Raw genomic sequence first — 20,405 nt, 5'->3', positions numbered from 1 at the left:
AATGGAAAGATAATGGTTGAACTTGATGAGTTCTTCAAAAACAAGATTTTGTTCCTTTGTTTAAAAAACAGAATCACCATCTAATCTGGGGATGATTGGGTAATGTTGGCATAAAATCTGTAAGGTGGTTACATACATGTAGTTCTCGACTTAACACTGCAATTGGACTGGAATTTCCGTCTCTAAGCAATAGAGCAAGGGAGTCACACCTGGTTTTATGACCTTTTTTGGTATGATTTTTAAGTGAATCACATGCTTGTTAAGCAAATTGTACATGACCATCCATTCCCCCATTAACTTTGCCTGTTGGAAACACCTGAGTAGGCCACGAATGGTGATCCTGTGAACCCCAACAGTCATAATTCACTTTTTAAAGGGCAGTCATAAGTTTGAACAGTTGTTAAATGAATTGATGTACATCAAGGATTAACTATCTGTAGTTATGGAAATACATTATGTTTCATGGTTTTAATAGTTTTACTGCTTTTAATTTTTGTTGTTAGCTTTTTGATTATTTATTTTACTGTCCTGTTTTAAACTTTGTTCACTGCCTAGAGTCACATATATTCTAATGGGAAGTTGTATACATTTAACAAATGATAAATATAAAAAAATGGTGCTGTGTGTGTGTATGTGTTTGTTCCAGCATAACTCTGGAATGGCTCGAACAATTTCAACCAAACCTGGTTTTTTGATTATTTATTTTACTGTCCTGTTTTAAACTTTGTTCACTGCCTAGAGTCACATATATTCTAGTGGGAAGTTGTATACATTTAACAAATGATAAATATAAAAAAATGGTGCTGTGTGTGTGTATGTGTGTGTTCCAGCATAACTCTGGAATGGCTCGAACAATTTCAACCAAACCTGGTACACAAATGACTTACTCTCTGGAGAAAAATACTGTAGGGGGTAAGACACCCCTAACACCCCTTGGGGGGTGGGGGTGGGATATTCTGTTAAGATACAGCCTGTTGTGCTGTACTGCCATACTGGCTTCTACTGTACAGCGCTGTGGAGTTGTCATGGTAGCGGATTCACAGTACTCCACAAGGGGGCTCCCTCTGGTAAGGTGGAAAATCCAACATTAGAAACTACGTTTGTTTCAGACATTTCCCCCCTATAAATAAATACCCGTGCAACGCTGGGTTATCAGCTAGTGATAAATAAATATGTATATGGACATAGTGGAAAGAAAGATGATTGCCAGGAAGAAAAAGATATGGAGAAGTAAAGTAAACAGTAAAAATTAATTTTAGGTGTATAGTCTTTTCTTTTTCTAACATCAATCATTTTTAATTTTTACACTCATTGTTTACGCCAGATATAGCTAAATTATTGCTACTATCGTGTGAAAGGGGGGCATTTTAAAAAAGGTATCTATAAGTCCAATGCCAATTCAGGCCTCTATAAATGAGGTTTTTCTGTGAAAGAGATTCTGAAGTTGTTTTGTTTTCAAAGAGAGAAAGAGAACAATGATTGTGCTTTGGTCAAAGAATAATTCAGGATAGCGGAGACAACTTATATTTCCACCCCATAATGAGGCTGTAAATTGTTATGTGTAACCAAGTGATGAATCATTGCAATATAAAGCAGTAGGCAGCAATTTTGCAGTAGGTGCAGTACTGAAGTTTAGATTTCATAGATATATATGTTTTCATAGACACACACACACAGACACACACACCTACTTTAGCCATCAGAAACATCCTTCCTGCCTCTCTTCATTTTTAGCCACATAAAATGTGGGCTGCTTTTTTTCCTGGTTAATTGTTCATCATTTAGACCCCCAGCCTTGTGCCTTCCAGTTGTCTTGCAATACTTGCAGTTGTGTGGGAATTGTTGAAATGGCAAACTGTCACAATTCTGCATGCATACCTTGCAACAGAAGATACAGTCAACATTTTGGCTCCCAAAGTTTTGCACATCTTTATAAAGCAGCACACATACGCACACTCAACAGAGAGTTTACCATATTCCCCAGGAAACTTTTTGATCTCCTGTTTGATCTAAAAGGTTGGTGGTGTTTCCCAAGGCCCAAATTAGCAGCGGATTCAAAGACATTAAACTGAAGTTTCAGACATGTGGCAACAGCATCAAATATATTCTTAGAATTGTACTAATGATTCAGCTTTCTGGATACCACAGTTTCTCCGTTCCCCTTTCGTTGTACTCATGGCAGTTCTGCTGCAGTGCGTGCTGACATTTATATAGATTAAATGTTGTTTTAAATTGTTCAAAAGCTCATGTCTAATATTTCCACGGAAAGCAGATGCATTTTCTGGATTGTGAAAAGCTGAGACATTCTTTGTTCTTTGCTTTCAGTTTGAGGCCAACAACATATTTCCATTTTGAAAAATGTGTACAGGTGGTCCTCGATTTACAATCATATATTTAACTGCCCTTTGAAGCTATGATGGAACTGAAAAAAATTGCTTGCAACTGGTCCTTACACTTATGACCATTGCAGCATCAAGAGGGTCACAGGATCAAAATTTGGGTGTCAAGGTTCCAAGTAACAGACCCAATGCAATCAAAACTCCAAGGCCAAGGTGCTCCTCAAAGTCCAAATTTACTAGGCACATCTGGTGAAAACCCAACTCTGAAGGTCTCGAGGTTTTCCTTGCCCAAATTAAGTTCAAAGTTCCTTCCCTCAGTCCACATGTCCATCACATGGTCCATCCAGGCCCCAATCCCAACCTCAGCTGGTTTCAGTCCACCTGTTCTGACCTAGGCTTCCCCAAAAAGCACGAGGCAGAGTCCTGACAGAACCCCTTTTATTAAACGAATGTGAATTCCTCTCATTCACATTCAGCAAAGGCCTGGCAAACAGTCTTTCAAAGGAATATTTATGACCACAGACCTTATCTAGCTTGGAAAGCTGCCATGTAAATATTTTCCAAATGAGGTGCTGTGCAAGGAAAGATTGGGCACAGAGTCTCAGAGATTCACGGACAGATCTTCACACTCCTGAAACGAATCTAATGACTGAACGAACCAATTGTTTCCTGCGAAATCCACTCCTCTTTCGCTCCTCTTTTATTTCCTATGGGAGGGGCCAATCACCTTCCACCTGTGACTTTACTCCCAAGTCTATCCTGATTTCTGAGTTGTTCCTTTCTTCTGGCAGCTCTGTGCATGCGCACACTGGGAACAGGCTCCAGCTGTTCCTCTGCCTCACTGCTGTCTAGCTGCGTAGGCACCTGGTTACTGCCAGACAGCCTCGGCACCATCTCTGCCTCTGACACAGAGTCCTCATCCGAGCCTTCCACAGCCTCCAAGACTGACCCATGCTCCTCCCCAACCTCCTCACTGTCCAACTCTGCTGTCAGCTCTGCTGGCCGTTGGTGGGTCACAACACTATGCCTCCCCAGCACCTGGCGGGAATGTCCTTGATTCCTAGGAGTAAGTATTATGTCTTTACGGTTACAACCGCGAGGTGTCAATCAGAACTGGAAGTTTCTTCCCATTGGCTACGGCGCACAGGCATTCAGGCGGGAGAAGAGCGAATCCTGATTGGTTGCCGTTTTGACAGCTGTTGTATAAATAGCTGTCAAAACGAGGTGAGTTCTGTTGTGTACTTTAACTGTTGTTGTCATTAAAGACAGTTGAGTAAAATCGAATGCCTCAGTCATTATTCCGTGGCACAAAAGGAAGAATTTTATTTTGGCTACAAGTCCCCAGCTATCTCTACTCCTCCCTTCCCATTCCCACAGCTCCAACCAGCCTTGCTGGGGCAGCCCTGAAGATGTTTCAAAATAGCTGCAGGGTTGACATTGGGCATTTAACAATCGGCACGTATTTACAATGGTTGAAGTGTCCCAGGCTCATGTGACCCATATTTGCAACATTCCCAGCCAGCTTCTGACAAACAAAGATATATTTGCTTAATGACCACTTGGTTCACATAGCGATTTTAATGATTCACTTAACAACCATGGCCAAAAAAAAAAGACCACAAAATCAGGTGTGAATCACTTAACTACCTTGCTTAGAATGGAAATTCTGATCTCAGTTGTGGTCATAAGGAGGATTTAGGATTTAGGATCTAACCTGCATTTAGAATATTGAGCATAAAAACAAAATAATGCAATTTTAGCAGAGCCTGTTTTATACGTTTCTGTTTGAAGTGCTGTCTTGATTTGCTCAACATGCAAGGATTTTTGCAAAATTTTGCATTTGTGGAATGGTGAAATGTTGTTTTAGCAACATACCATATTTTTTGGAGTATAAGACATATCTTTTTGCCTCAAAAAAGAGGTTGAAAATCTGGGTGCGTCTTATACACTGAATATAGCGGTTTTTTGCCTCCCAAAACCCTGCCGCTTCACCAAAATGGCAGTGCAGAGTCTTTAGGAGGCTTTCAGAGTCCTCCTGGGGACTGGGGAGGGCAGAAATGAGCAAAAAATGGGCTGGTTTTTTGCTCAATCCCCCCCCCCAGCCCCCAGGAGCACTCTATAAGCTTCCTAAATGCTGTGCATGCTGGGTTTTTTTTGACAAAAAACAAGCCCATTTTAGCAATAAAGAGCCATTTTTGCCCCCCCAACCCCCAGGAGCACTCTACAAGCCTCCTAAAGGCTATGCCTGCCCCCCCTTTTTTTTTAAAACAAAACAAAACACCGGCTCGTTTTCGCAAAAAACAGGCAATTTTTGGGACATCTGCAGAGTGCCAAACCTTTTTTTTTTAAATTTGCCTCTTCAAAACCTTGGTACGTCTTATACTCTGGTGCATCTTATACTCCAAAAAATATGGTAGCTAGCAGCTCCTTCCCAATCTAGAGAAAGAGGCATGTGTGGGTCTGCATGCATGTGCCTGATAATAAAGAAATATTTAATTACAGTTTACAATTCAGTATGTGAAAACTGTGCTCCTCCATTTTTTTCTTATCGCAAGCAGGAATAATACCATTGTACCAGGAAGGTTGGACATAACAGATGTTCTCTTTTAGGTGTCTCGGAGGACAGGGCCACTTCTGTTTTGAAATGCAGATTCTTCTTTGAAAGTCTGGCAGAAACTTTCTCAAAAGCCAGCGTGTGGTTGTACGTTTTCCCCTCTGTTCCCACAGGGTGTTTTCCATATTGCAGCTTCACGTGGCTGCTCATTTATCACTTGCGCCTGTCTGCTGGCAGGGTGGCTTCCTGCCCTTTTCCATCTTGTAGAAGAGCTGGCTGCCTTGTTTAACATATTTTATCCACCAAGAAGGGGAAGAAAAAAGAAACATGGTGAAAAGTAGACTGAAGAGGAATTTTCTTAGAGTATCCTCAAGATTTAGAATGCCTTTTTTTTTAATCTTGTCCTCCCTTTGACTTTCTTTTTTCCCTTTTTAATTTTGGAGAGCTTGGGTGGAACAAGTTATGCTAGTAAACCCTGGAGTGACTGGTGTGCATAGCTATTGCTCATGATGGGCTGATGTTAGAAAATCATCCTGTGCAAATGACTTCTCAGCTATGGATTCATCAGAGGCCATATTACCTTGCCCCTTACAAAAGATTCTTAAATTGGAATGATCACATGGGGCAGATAAGCTTAATTATCTATGGAGATAATTATCTATGGAGTGTCATCCAGGCCATGGTTGGCCCAAAGGTGCTTTTTTTCAAGAAGCAACTGGACTTTCTGGTTTTTCCTTGAAGAGGTTTTGCTTCTCATCCAAGAAGTTTCATTCATTTCATTGAAACTCATTTCGTTCATTCATTCAATGAGCTGAATGAAACTTCTTGGATGAGAAGCGAAACCTCTTCAAAGAAAAAAACAGAAAGTCCAGTTGCTTCTTGAAAAAAAGCACCTTTGGCACAGTTTAGCTTAATTTTTCGTCAGGACATGGATGTTGATTTCTGGCTGGATACAACCTGACATCCGATTGTACACTGGGCAGCGGGATACAACAAAATGTCTCCCGATGAGTGTCCAACATTGTATTTGTTGTGATATCCTTGTCCAAATAATATACTGTATTTTTCGGAGTATAAGATGCACCTTTTCCCCACCTAAAAGAGTATGGAAATGTTGATGCATCTTATACACTGAATACAGCCATTTTTGCCCTCCTGAAGCCCCACATTCGCACCCCATTTTTGCAAAAAATGGGCAAAAGTGGGCCATTAAGGAGCCGAGGTGGCTCAGTGGTTAGAGTGCAGTACTGCAGCCACTTCAGCTGACTGCTAAGCTGCAGTTCGGCGGTTCAAATCTCACCGGCTCAAGGTTGACTCAGCCTTCCATCCTTCCGAGGTGGGTAAAATGAGGACCCGGATTGTTGGCGGCAATATGCTGACTCTGTAAACCGCTTAGAGAGGGCTGAAAGCCCTATGAAGCGGTATAAAAGTCTAACTGCTATTGCTATTGCTATTTTTTTTTGCAAAAAATGGAGGCATTTTCCCCTTCCTCCAGCCCCCAGGAGCACTCTTCAGGCTTCAGCAGGGCTGGGAGAAGGGGAAAATTCCCCTGTTTTTGCAAAAAAACGGGTGAAAAATGAACCATTTTTTTTGCAAAAACTGAGGTGTTTTTGCCTTTCCCTGCAGAGTGCTCCTGGTGGGCAGGGAAGACAAAAACTTTTTTTCCTTACTTACCTCTTCAAAATCTTGGTGCGTCTTATGCACCGGTGCGTTTTATAGTCCGAAAAATACGGTAAGTTAAATAAGTCTTTTGGAGGATAATGTCATGATGCATATGGTGTCATTGTAGCTTCTACCAGATGACTAGGATGGGTCCATGGAGCATCAGCACAGTTGGAAGTCTGCCTGAGCTGCTTCTTTGCAGATCAGAGGTGTTTTTCATTTGGGAATGAAACAATGAATAACCTGTAATGGGAACTCTAACTTGGATTTATTTTTTTAAATGGCACTTAATATTCTGGCTTTAGTCTCAGGCCTTGAAGGAGCATGGTGACTCAAGAGGTTGGAACACTGAGCATGAGGTTAGCAAGGCCACGTTTGAGACCTGAAAGCTGCTGTGGGGCAGGGTTAAGTCCCCATCTTTCACTCCAGCTCCTGAAAGGTGGGCGTCCTGAGGGCAATGGTGATGTCACCAACTAATCCTTTCAACCCAGAAACGCCTGTGTGCTTCTGACATGAGTGTAGCAGTCTCAGGCCTGGAGTTTATATATTAATATATTATTGTATTTTGGGAAGAGCTTTTTTGGTGTACCTTTTAAGATCATTTTAGTCTGGACCAGTGGTGGGGTTCAATTTTTTTACTACCAGTTCTGTGGGCGTGGCGTGGCTTGGTGGGCGTGGCAGGGGAAGGATACTGTAAAATCCCCATTCCCTCCCTACTCCACTAACCTGCTTTCCAGTTCTGTTTTCCTGTGCAAGGCAACCAAAGAAGACCCAGCCGATCAGCTGGGACTCGGGAGGCAGGAAATCGATGGGGCCAGGGCCAGGCAGAGGTGGTATTTGCCGGTTCTCCAAACTACTCAAAATGTCTGCTACCGGTTCGCCAGAACCGGTCAGAACTGGCTAAATACCACCTCTGGTCTGGACTGTCTGCGTGGTCTCATGTCTGTTTCTATGGATGTTTTGATTTTGTACACCGCTCAGAGTCCACTGAAGATGAGAGACTATTCACAAATTCGAATGAATGAATGAATGAATGAATGGTTAAACGAAAGAACAAATGAATGATACCGTATACAGACCACACGGTAGATGGCATATTTCCACAATTGCATTAAAAGCAATGAAGAAAGAACTAGCAATTGCCTTCTTGCCAGCTTTGTTTAGCCTGTCTTGAGTCCGCTGTTTGGAGCAGTCTGAAGTGTAGGACTTTACGTCAGAGAAACTCCTGGGTGGAAAAACAGTTCCTGTTTGAGGAGAGAGAACATTTCAGGAGTGGAAATTATAGTGAGCTGATAGGTCGCAGAAGCTAAACATTAGAAAGTATGTTAATGCATTTGAGAGCTCTGAATCAGCGATCGAGAGTATTGATAAACCGGATTGCCACAGAGATGTTTTTCCAATGGATATTAGAGAAAGGATGCTGTTATTATCATTGCTGCAATTGCTATAAACAATTTCGAGGGGATTAACCCATTAATACTTATGTGCTGTGGCCACTCCCTGCTTGCGCTGGTTATGTCACTGGCCAAATATTTTAGATACTCTTTGTTCCTCCACCCCCATGACAAAATAGCATGTGAATTTTCAGTACGTTAGACAATCCCAGGGAAATGTTGATTGAAGCATGTGGTTGTTTCTTCATTGACAGAAGTGCCATGAACATTGTCCTTTACCTCACACTAGTACATTTGAAGCAACACGCCAGTGTTTGCTATGAGGGTGTTGGTTGGCTTCAAGCGTTTCCTTCCATTTAACATCTGGAAAGCAGCAGCCCACCCAAGGACAGGTTGCAGGATTGACGAGTTGAGATTCACCTTATTAGCAGCGAACGGAATCAAAATGGCCCCACTATCCATTTAAAAAAAAAAAAATCTCCAGGCTGACGACGTTACTGCGAACAGGACAGAAAAGTTAGATCTGAATACCTCAGGCCTCCTCATAAACAAAGTCGCTCCATGATCAACTCTTTAGGAAGCAACCTTGATTTGGAGTCTTCTCCTTGATAACATCTCAAGAATAACATTTTTGAACTGCAGGTACTCCTCAACTTACAATGGTTCATTTAGTGACCATTCCAAGTTACAATGGCACTGGGAAAAGTGACTTATGACCATTTTTCAGTTCGAGCTTTCCAGCATCCCCATGATCACGTGATCAGATGCTTGGTAACTGGTTTGTATCTATGACAACTGCAGTGTCCCCAAGGTCATGTGATGCCCGTTTACGACCTTCTGACAATCAAAGTCAACGAGGGAGCCAGATCAACTTTACAACTTGTTACTAACTTGTCACCTGCAGTGATTCACTTAACAGCTGAGAAAAGGAAGGTTGTAAAATGGGGCAAAATTCACTTAACAAATGTCTCACTTAACAACAGAAATTTTGGGCTCAATTTGTGGTCGTAAGTCAACGACTACCTGCATTTGGTATGTCTTCTTCTGTTCCCACACTTTTCATGAATCCTCTATTTAAATCTAGATCCTCTGTAGAACTAGTTATCTCTTCAACTCCCACAATGTATGCATGTCACACAATGTTGCTTCCTGAAGAATGAATCAAAATCCATACAATTAAGTAAATTAATGCCATCTTTCATTAGGTGGCAAACATAACACAACAATATGCAAAATGACATGACTTGTTTTCCTTTATCACATTGGTAACTCTTGTTGGTTACTAATGAGCAAAATCAATGGGGAAACTGGGTTCACTTAACAACCACAGTTTGATTCACTTAACAACTGCACTGATTTCCTGAACAACTGTGGCAAAAGAGGTCGTAGAGTCAGGTACAGAATTTTTGGTTGTAAATCAAGGTTTACCTGCCTCTATTAGTCTTTTAACTCCACAGCTTCGATCTCTTAGTATCGATAAAGATATTGCGGTACAATGCTTCATTCATTCATCTCCAGACGTTTGTCTTTCAAACATTCTTCTTACCACGCAACCGCAGATTCCACCCCCTCCCCACCTCTTCCCCACTTCAGTCTTTCAAAGCTTTCATTCCTGCTTTGATGGTGCTTGTCAGTTTTCTTTTCATCACAATTCGGTGGCACCATCACTAAAAGATTCAACAGATTAGGTTAGGTATGGTACCGGTTTGGCTGGTTTTTGAAGTTGGGGGAATCCTTTCCAAAGCACTACTAATAAGAGAAAGAAAAAGCATGAAATGGTAATTATGGATCTCCCCACAACTCTTCTCAGCTTTGTTGGAAAGAAACCTGTTAATTTATCTAGACTCTAAATTAGCTCTTTAGAAGTGAGACCAGCTATAGCTGAGTCTTTGTTTACACCTGTGACACCTTCCATATATATATCGTGTTTCCCTGAAAATAAGACAGGGTCTTACTTTCTTCTGCCCCACGCAATATGCCCTTCGGCTTATTACAGGGGCATGGCTTATTGTTTTGGGGTTGATGGGCAGCTGCTCCCTTGCGAACTGGCTCCAGAAGAGCTGGGCACAGCCTCAGGGGTGAAGAAGCCATGAGGTGACCACACTCACGAGCAACAGCCTGGCAAACACCCTCTCCAGCCAGGCAGAGCGCCATTCACTGACCTAGGGGGCATCCCTAAGGTGCCAAGGCACATGGCGCACTGCCCGCTCCCAAGCTCCCGTGGCTTGGCACATTTGGGATACCCCCTAGGTCAGTACATGGAGCTCTACTAGGCTGGAGAAGGGGGTTGCACGATTGCCTGTTCTGCCCCCGCCGTGCTCCTCTCTGGCTTCCAAACTCCAAAACTCGACTGCCGAGTCTTCTAGCAGCGGCTGCTCTAGGAGTGTGCTCTATGGTTATGGGCCGGCTGCCGGACAGAGAGTCTTCCAGACAGAGAGTCTTCCAGCAGCCAGCCCACAACCATAGAGCGCACTCCTAGAGCGGCTGCTGCTGGAAGACTCTGCAGCCAAGTTTTGGAGTTTGGAAGCCGGAGAGGACCGTGGCAGGAGCGGAACAGGTGCTCGTGCAACCCCCCACTCTAGCCGGGCAGAGCTCCATGCACTGACCTAGGGGGTATCCCGAATGTACCAAGCCGCGGGAGCTGGGGAGCAGGCAGAGCGCCACGTGTCTTGGCACCTTAGGGATACCCCCTAGGTCAGTGAATGGTGCTCTGCCCGGCTGGAGAGGGGGTTTGCCGGGCGGCTGCTTGTGAACGTGGTCACCTCATAGCCCCTTCGCCCCTGAGGCTGTGCCCGGCTCTTTGGGAGCCAGTTCACAAGGGAGCAATCACCTGGCAACTCCCCCCTCCAGCCAGGCAGAATGCCACTCCCCAACCTAGCTCCTGGACAACCCCACTCCTTCCAGCCAGGCAGAGCAAAGCTCACTGACCTAGCGTTATCCCGAAGGCACCAAGCAACGTGAGCACCTTCCCCCTCCCCCAACTCCCCCAGCTTGGCTCCTTCGGGATACCGCTAGCTGCTGGTCTTGTTGTATTCAGGTCTTTTCCCGTGTAAGATTGAGATTGTCTTGGCAACGTTTCGGCGAGGTCCCACTCGCCATCTTCAGGCTGGTGTTTTCAGCTTCGTGCTTGTGCGAGTAAGGCCTGGTCAGAGCTGTCGTCTTTCTATAAATCTTGGCGGGGGTGTGTGGAGTGCTGGCTTTGTTGTTGTAAGTGGGTAAGTGGAAAAGGGAGGAAGTTTCCAGCACCTTAAAGCAACAGGACATGAAATTGATTTTGAAGGAACCAAATTAATCTCCAAAACAGAACACTTCAACAAGAGAATAATTATGGAAGCCATCGAAACAGAGAAACACCCCCACAACATGAATAAACGTGACGATACCTCCCGCCTACCAGACATCTGGAAACCAGCCCTAGTCAACAAACGAACCTCACCCACCACCCAGGTCGTTACAACCCAAAATAACAACGGACACACAGCCAGCACCTCAGCTACACAGGATGATACGAAACAGCCAACCAATCTAAAAACATCAACTCCACCTACCAATCAGGATTTAACTACACAGCCAATCAACCCACTTACAACAAAGTGTGGTCGGAGCTGCCATCTTTCTATAAATCTTGGTGGGGGTATGGGAGTGCTGGCTTTGTTGCTGTAAGCGGGTTGGTTGGCTGTGTTGTTACATCTTGATTAGTTGATGCAGTTGATGTTTGCAGATTAGTCGACTGTTTCGTAACGTCCTGTGTGGCTGAGGTACTAGCTGTGTGCCCATTAGTCTTTTGTGTTGTAACGACCTGGGTAATGGGCTGTGTGATGACATCCTGAGCTCTAGTGTAGTGATATCCTCAGTCCTGTGCTGCAACATCCTGGGAGGTTGGCTGCGTTGTAACATCCTGAGCCTTTGTATTGTAACATCCTGAGTTCTGTGATGTAATGTCCTGAGTAGATGGCTGTGATGTAACATCCCAGGCTTTGGTTTGGCTCCGAGTTCCTGTCTAGCCATGTGTTCATGGCGTGTGTCAGTTTGCTTTGTGTGGGGGTCGGAGGGGTGGGGTACAGCAGTTGGTGATGCTGCCATGGTTTGGCTTTTGGATGGTGGTTGCATTTCGTCTATGGGATGGGTTTGGGTTTGAGTCTGGTGAGGGTGATTAGTGGTGGCGTCCTGTGTTGTTCTGGGTTCGGTGTTGGTTTTCGTGGCTGGGACTCGTTTGTTGACTAGGGCTAGTTTCCAGATGTCTGGTAGGTGGGAGGTATCGTCACGTTTATTCATGTTTTGGGGGTGTTTCTCTATTTCGATGGCTTCCATAATTATTCTCTTGTTGAAGTGTTCTGTTTTGGAGATTAATTTGGTTCCTTCAAAATCAATTTCATGTCCTGTTGCTTTAAGATGCTGGAAAAGGGAGGAAATGTTTTCTTCTTTTCTGACTGCATTCTTGTGTTCTGCGATGCGTGCATTTATTCTCCTGTTAGTTTGTCCAAACTCGGTACACAGATTACTTAACCTCTGGAGAAAAATATTGTGTTGGTAAGATAACCTTAACACCCTTGGGGGTCTGTTCTGTTAAGAGCCTGTTGTGCCTTAAAACGGCTTCTACCATACTGCCTTAAAATGGCTTCTACTGTACAGCGTTGTGGAGTTGCCATGGTAACAGCTTCACAGTACTCCACTAGGGGGGGTCCCTCCGGTAAGGGGGAAAATCCAACAGTAGAAATTGCAGCGACATTCATGAGAGGAAGGTTGGGATAAATAAATATCTCAGCAGCGGGTTATCAGCTAGTTTAATATATTCAAAGACCACATGCTGGTGGGCAAGTCCTTTATATTTCATTTTCATTCAAAAACAGTGTTTTTCCCCCTGTATTAGCCAGCTCAGATTCTCGGTACAGGCAATCCTTACTACCACAATTGAGCCCCAAATTTCTATTGCTAAGTGAGACAGTTTCTAAGTGAGTGTTGCCCCTTTTTGCAACTTTCCTTGCCACAGGAGTTAAGCGAATCACTGCAATTGTTAAGTTAGGAACGTGGTTGTTAAGCAAATCTGGCTTCCCCATTGACTTTTTCAAAAAGTTGCAGAAAAGGGGATCACATGACCCCAGGACACTGTGCCGGTTGCCAAGCATCCACATTTTGATCAAGTGACCAACGGTATGGATGTATGTGTGAAAAATGATCATAAATCACTTTTTTTCAGTGCCGTTGTTTGTAACTTCACTAAAAGTAACAGTCACTTTTATTTTTTGCGATAGACACTCAATTAATGGTTGTAAGTTGAGGACTACCTGTGTGGCTGGACTATACCCAACAAGTAGACCTTCTCAAAAACATTGGAGAAATATCAATATAATAAGAGGTTTTCAGCACTACACTCATAAGTAATGAAGAAACATATCACCTCAGTTACCTAGGACTGAGTCTATTGAGGAGTTATGGGATGTAGACTGCAGGTTGGAAAAGCAACCAGAAACCTGTCTATGTGAGGGGTGGAAGTTGCTGGAGGCAATTTAAAAGGGCATATTTGAAAAAAGCAGAAAGGAGCTGAGAATGCCCTGTGGCATTTTTTTTGCAGATTTTTCAATTCAATGACTTATTGAAAAATTACTGTTCAATAAAACTGATTAAAAACTTTTCCAAAGCAAGCATATTTATGTTGACTGCTGTTTATAAACTTAGCAAGAGCTATAAATCTTGCAATTTGGAATGAAGGAATGGATTTGCTTGCTTTACATCTATGTAAGCTAGGCACTCTTGACTGGTGGGAGAAAATAAGGAATCTGTCTACCCCAAAGCACATCAACAACTATCAAACTTTAATATTGGAGAGGTTGATATAGTAGAATTTTGAGCATTAAAGAAATCTCCCTCCCTCCCTCCCTCCCTCCCTCCCTCTCCCTCCCTCCCTCCCTCCACCCACCCACCCACCCACCCACCCACCCACCCACCCACCCATCCATCCATCCATCCATCCATCCATCCGTCTTAGCAACTTTAATGCATGGGCTTCAACTCCCAGAATTCTCATGGCTCGCTAGGGAATTCAAGTAGTTGGAAGTCCACATCTGTTAAAGTTGCTAAGATTGAGAACCCTGGCGATGTGAGTGTGTCCACAAATTCACCGCAATGTGAGCTCAACTTGAAGGTAATTCTTACCTTTCTTTAAGGACAGGAGGTCAATTCTCAAAATGAGTGGTATAAATAAAAGTCAAAGGTAATTCAGTGAAACATTTGCCCACCACCTACTGAAACCAGGTGAGATTATCATTGCTTCTGTTGTTCAGAGTTTCATTGCTGTGTTGTGTTTCTACATAATTATTAACACATCTGCAATCAGGTTATTGAAAGAAATTTAGATATCTGTAATTTTGCCAGCCTTGCTCCCAAATCTCGTATCTCTTTGCTCGCCTTTGGCTCCAGTTCAAAGCATGCTTGTGCACGCAGACAGGAGGATGTTTGTTTGAAAGTAACTATATTTGATTTTGGTGTCTTATACACTCCACAGAATATATTGCTGTGACATATGGAAATTCAAAAGCACCAACTTCCCCTTCATACCTCAAATGAAGTAGGATTGGAGCAATGTTTGAGACGACTGCTGAGGAACATTTCTTTGTCATAGAAGAGATTTAGCGAAAGTGTTTGTCATTAGTTCAGGAATTATTGGCTGCTACCAGGATGTTATTTAAGGGGTGTGTGCAAGAGTGTGTGTGTACATAGTCATACCTAAAACGATGTCTATCTCAAATTGGCACTGTGCAGTGTATGTGAAAGCATTCAGGTACGGGCAGGTGAACTTTCCCAATTTCTGCTGGATGGATTAAATTGTAAGAAATGACATCCTGTTGTTGTTAGTTAAGAGGGATTGCTTGGTTAAAGAAATCTCAACTGACTAATTGCAGGGAGTGTGTATTTAGAATAGAGCAGAATGACAGAGTTGGAAGGGACCTTGGAGGTCTTCTAGTCCAACATCCCTGCTCAGACAGGAAACCCTGCACCACTTCAGACAAATGGTTCTCCAATCTCTTCTTAAAAACCTCCAGTTTTGGAGCACCCACAACTTCTGAAGGCAACCCGTTCCACTGATTAATTGTTCTCATCATCAGGAAATTTCTTCTTACTCCTTGGTTGCTTTTCCATCCATTGCTTCTTGTGCTACCTTCATTCAAATGTGCATATTAATAGAATAATAGCTCATAGAAATAGGATCTTCACAGATCCTCTCTGTAAGGCAGTGATGGTTAACCTTTTCAGCACACACTAGAATGCTGGAACCCAGAAGAGAGAAGCTGGCCAGTGCGTATGCACATGGTGGCCAGCTGCACTTCTGGATTCCATCGCACGCTTGTGCGCTGGACAGCTGGTCCACATGTGCATGATGGAACCTGGAAGAGCAGCTGGCGATGGCACACGTGCCAACAGAGAGGGTTGTGCGTGCCACAGGTTCGCCATCACGGCTGCAGGAGGACAGAGATGCAAGGAAAATCTTGAGTCCCTGAGTAACCCCTGTGATGAAATACTATTTTCTGGTTTATGAACAATACTCTAGGATTTAATGTGTCTGATTCAGGAGCTTAGTAATAGTGAATGAGCAACGAGACTCCTTTTTGGTTACCCTATGTTGGGGCCTGTTGTTGCAACTCCCAAACTACTCATCCTACATGTTGACTGGGAAATTGGGAGAGTAACAGTCACAACCAGTTTGGAGAGTCTAGGAAGGACACATATTGCAGAAAAGTTATGTGTATTACTATTCGTTTTAATCTTGCAGGGTACATCCAAAATCATTTTAGAATTTGCTATAGATTACATCAAAGTATTTGTTGTACAATAAAGAATTGGTCTGGAGCTACCATAGCTACTTGGTATTGAAGTTGATTTATACACCTGCTATATTGCTAATAAAAGGGAAAAAATATAATCTGAACTAATTTAACAAGAATTAAAATACCCAACAATAATTTTGAAGAACAAAGAAAAAGGATTATGTGTTTCTAATGTTTCCCTTTTGTATATCTGTTCATTTGTCGTATTGTATGTATGAGGACCATTCTTGTTTAAATTTGATTAAACTTCTATTAGATATATGTTAGTTTTGCCATTGCTACATATTCGCTAAGTTTAAGTTCCCAGTAAGATATTATTGGAATTGTATCTTTCTTCCAATGTTAGGGAACATTTATTCTTCTGTTGTCAACATATATCTCATTAAATTATGATGCTTCTGATATATTTTTTTCCTGAGATTATTATGCCTAGTAAAAACGTTTCTAGTTTAATTTCAAGTTTAAATTGATTGTTTACATGTGCACCATATGTGATAAAATGTTCTTTCCGATTCATGACATCTCCAATGTTTATTATTATGTGATTTGTCTGTGGTAAATATTACTTGATGGCATTGTGTGCCTCCTGTAGAACATTTTGTACTGAATTTCTTTTAAGTTATAACTTGGCATACATTTTATAGATTTAGTCCATAATTCTTCCTATGGTTGTTCCTTTAATTACTTGGAAGACATCAGATTTTACTGACAAAATGGTTGTCTCTAGCATGACAACCACTGGTTTCATTCCATAGATTGCTGATCAAACCTCAAAGGAGATATTGTTGAACTGAAAAAAAAGTGTGGGCAATTATAATAATGAGTAGGTTGGAACTGAGAAGAAAAGACTGTAGTGATTGTGGAACGAAAATAAGTCAGAGGAAATATGATAGAGGGGTATAAAAATTGAACAAGATGTAGAAAACCTGGATGGTGAAAAGTTTTTCATGTCAATATTCGATATTACAACATGGTTCATCTCTTGAAACTACAAGGGAGATTCAGAACTGGTCAAAAGAAGGAAGTCTAGTTACCGTATTTTTCAGACTATAAGATGCACCGGAGTATAAGAGGCACCAAGATCTTAAAGAGGTATGTTTAAAAAAACGTTTTTGCCCTCCCCTGCCCCCAGGAGCACTCTGGAAGCCTCCCAAAATCTCTGTAATCTCCCATTTTTTGTGAAATGCAAGGAGGGTTTGGGAGGCAAAAAAACGGGTCCATTTTTTGCAAAAAATGGGCCATGCAGAGGGTTTGGGAGGCCTGTAGAGTGCTCCTGAGGGCTGGGGAGGGCAAAAACAAGCAAAGAACAGCCTGTTTTTTTGCAAAAACAGAGTTTGGAAGACCTGCAGGGTGCTTCTGGGGGCTTGGGAGGGCAAAAACACCCCCGTTTTTGTGAAAAACAGGCCTGTTTTCACTCGCTTTTGCCCTCTCCAGTCCCCAGGAGCACTTTGCAGAGCTTCCAAACCTTCTGCATGTCCATTTTTGCAAAAACAGGATGCGCAGGGCAGGGTTTTGGGAGGCCAAAAATGCTGTATCCAGTGTATAAGACGCATCCAGATTTTCACCCTCTTTTTAGTGGGGAAAAGCTGCGTCTTATACTCCGAAAAATACGGCAAGTGTTCCTCAAGCTAGTTATCTTCCTAAAACAATGTTTCTCGATTTTGGCTACTTGAAAGGTGTAGACTTCAACTGCCAGAATTCTGCAGCAAGCATGGGAGTTGGGAGCTGAAGTTCACATAGTCTATCTTCAAATAGCCATGGCTGAGAAGCATTATCAATTCCCAGAATTGCTTACCTACTCTGTCTATTACTGAGTCAAAATTCAAGCCTCTGGAAGTTAGTAGGATTGGGAACTACTGGTCTAGTTATACAGGTGGTCCTTGACTTACGACCACAATTGAGTCCAAAATTGATGTTGCTAAGTGAGAAATTTGTTGTGGGTTTTGCCCCATTTTTACGACTTTTCTTGCCACGTTTGTTAACTGAATCCCTGCAGTTGTTAAATTAGCAACACAGTTGTTAAGTGAATCTGGTTTCCCCCTTTGACTTTGCTCGTCAAAAGTTTGGAAAAGGCAATCCCATGACCCCAGAACACTACAACCGCCATAAATGTGAGTCACTTATCAAGCATCCGAATAGAAATCATGTGTCCATGGGGATGCTGCCACGATCATAAGCGTGAAAAACGGTCACAAGCCACTTTTTTCAGTGCCGTTGTAACCTTGAACAGTCACTAAACAAACTGTTGTAACTCGAGGGCTGCCTGTACTGAGGAATTTGTTGCCTTTAAGTGACATTATTTTAGGTAGCTTTAAAAGCAGACTAGACATAATTTTGTCCAGAATGTGAGTGAAGTAGTGATCTGGCAAATCCTAAGGAGATGTTAATGCATTTGGTTGAGACCCTCGAGTTGTGAGTTCAGTCCATTTGTTTAATTTTTCAAAGAATATTTAACCTTTCCAATGAATTAGCATGCCTAGTTTCAATATCACCTTTTCTGAGAATGCTTCATTTCTGAGACCATTTCTTCTGTTCTCTTTTACTGCTCTGGAAGCTTTAGAAATACATGGTGCAATGTTATGATAGTATTTTGTGGTAGATTTTTTTTTCGCACGTTCATTTCAAAATTCCCCACTTGAATCAAAGCAAGTCATTAATTAACTGTGTTAATCCAATTTTAATGAGAATTTAATGAGAATTGCGTGGATGTGGACTGTAAAGTTGGTGTAACTATTTCCATATTCTTGCAGTTCCAGAATTTAATGTCATTGGAGCCAAGTAAATAATCTGGGAATTTTAGAAAATCACTGCCTTTTTTTTCTGATGAGCTCAGAGAACTGATATTTGCTTGGGAACAACTGGGTTAAATCTGTGTCTTCTTTTATTTTATGTGTTTTTCTTTCCCAGATAAAACAAGATAAACCAGAAATTATCCCAAATTTAAGACATCTAGTCATGGAGAAATTCAGAAACCTGGAAAGCAAGAACTGCAGTGCTGATTTACAAAGAAATGAGAAAGTTGTCCTATTTAAGGAGCAGATAAAGCAAATGAAGGCTCAGTGTAAGTGTGGCTTTATTATTAAGCTCATCATGTTGTATACGGTCTCGGTGCCTCTGTTACCTTTGTCTCTTACTACGAACCTGTGATATTTATTCATGCATTAAGAAAATTTATATAGCCATCCAACTCACAATGGCTGCAGGCAGATCCCAAATGCAAAAACTTAGCAACTTCCTAGCAACAACAATCAGACAAGCCACTTGATGGGTTTTGGGTCACCCTTTGGTCCTTAGGCCCACTGGCAGAACCAGGTCTTAAGGGTCTCTTGAAAGTATCAAGGTGAGGACCAATCTGATTTCCACAGGTTCCATCATGGAAAAGGTCCTTCTTCTTCTTTTGCACTAGATTAGGGGTCACCAACCTTTTGGCCCTCAGGGACCACTAAATTCATCATTTTAAATCCTGTGGACCACTAATATGATCTGCCTAATGACTGGGTGGGTGGGTATGGCAAGGTAGCCATGTGACTGGGTGGGTGTGGCCAATTTGATGTCACTCACGTTGAGGGGCGCCTTGGCAGCCACTACTCGCCACTCCTTGCCTCTCTGCCCCGGCTCCTTAGGGCCTTAACAGTAAGCAGTTGCTGGAGCTAAGCAGCCACCATGAGAAAGAGTTGGCAAAACAGCTCAGTTCAAATTGGATTTGACCGAGAAGATGGCTCAGCAGAGGCATCTCACTGAGGACTACGAGCATAGGCTTTTCTAGCAGAGGGAAGACCTATGGGAGTGCGAGGCCAGGTACCAGTGCCTGGAGGCTCAGTGGGATGAGATGGTCAGCCAGTTTCAGGCCATGATGCAGTCCCACTGGAACAAGGCCCTCCAGCTCTTTGCCACCAGCGGCGCTTCCCTCCAGCCTTTGCCAAAAGCCTTGCACAAGGAGGCTGAAGCAGACCCCAAATCAGAATATCTGCCCCCTCCGACCCACACAAAAAGACCCCAAAGGGGGAGACTCTCTGCAGCAACACAAGCATTCATTGCATGTATCTGGCCCTAGTTTGAGGACTCCTGATTTAGTGCAATATAGAAAATGGAAATATTTTTTCTGTGGACCACCAAAATTTTCTTGCGGACCACCAGGTGTCCATGGACCACCAGTTGGTGACTGCTGCACTAGACGAACCCCCATAAGAGAGGGGACCCTGCCTCCCTGCTCTGGTGGGTTGGGTCGATGTAAATGAGGAAAAGACGGTCCTTAAAATAACCTGGTCCCAAGTCATGTAAGGTTTAAAAAGATGAAATTGGAGCCGGAAGCAAATCTGCAGGAGAAGTAACAAATGTGCAAATCCAGACTTGCACAAAACCATGCAGGGCATCACATTTTGAACTAATTAAAGTTTCTGGGTACTTTTCAAGGGCAATCCATGTGCCCTGCAGTAGTCAGAGGTAGAGAAACCACTGCTCTTCATCTGTTCTAAAACAAGTAGCACATACATTTTTGCTCAGCCCTCCCATTCCAAATTACCTCTTGGCTTTGGAAGAGGAAGAAAGGCAAACGGTATTCTTAGCTAGAATGTTGTGAAGAAAAAGTGCATAGAGTTTTTTTTCTGGTCTTTTTGCTCCCATCCATTTTAAC

The 20,405-nt window shown here is 42.7% G+C and overlaps 1 protein-coding gene across 1 annotated transcript in view; it reads left to right on the top strand.

Moving 5' to 3' along the window:
• NSMCE2 (NSE2 SUMO ligase component of SMC5/6 complex) overlaps positions 1 to 20,405 on the top strand; it is a 254,036-nt gene that overhangs the window by 80,653 nt on the left and 152,978 nt on the right. The window contains exon 4 of the mRNA XM_087706690.1: positions 18,680 to 18,833. Coding sequence (XP_087562816.1) covers positions 18,680 to 18,833 — 154 coding nt within the window. The remainder of the gene's footprint in view (positions 1 to 18,679; positions 18,834 to 20,405) is intronic.

The sequence above is a fragment of the Thamnophis sirtalis genome, unplaced genomic scaffold (assembly GCF_051295495.1).
Source record: "Thamnophis sirtalis isolate CommonGarterSnake01/CBP01778 unplaced genomic scaffold, rThaSir2_p1.2 scaffold_2, whole genome shotgun sequence".
Classification (NCBI taxonomy): Eukaryota; Metazoa; Chordata; class Lepidosauria; order Squamata; family Natricidae; genus Thamnophis; species Thamnophis sirtalis.
Note: the sequence above shows the minus strand (reverse complement) of the source record. Positions and strands in the feature narration are given on the sequence as shown.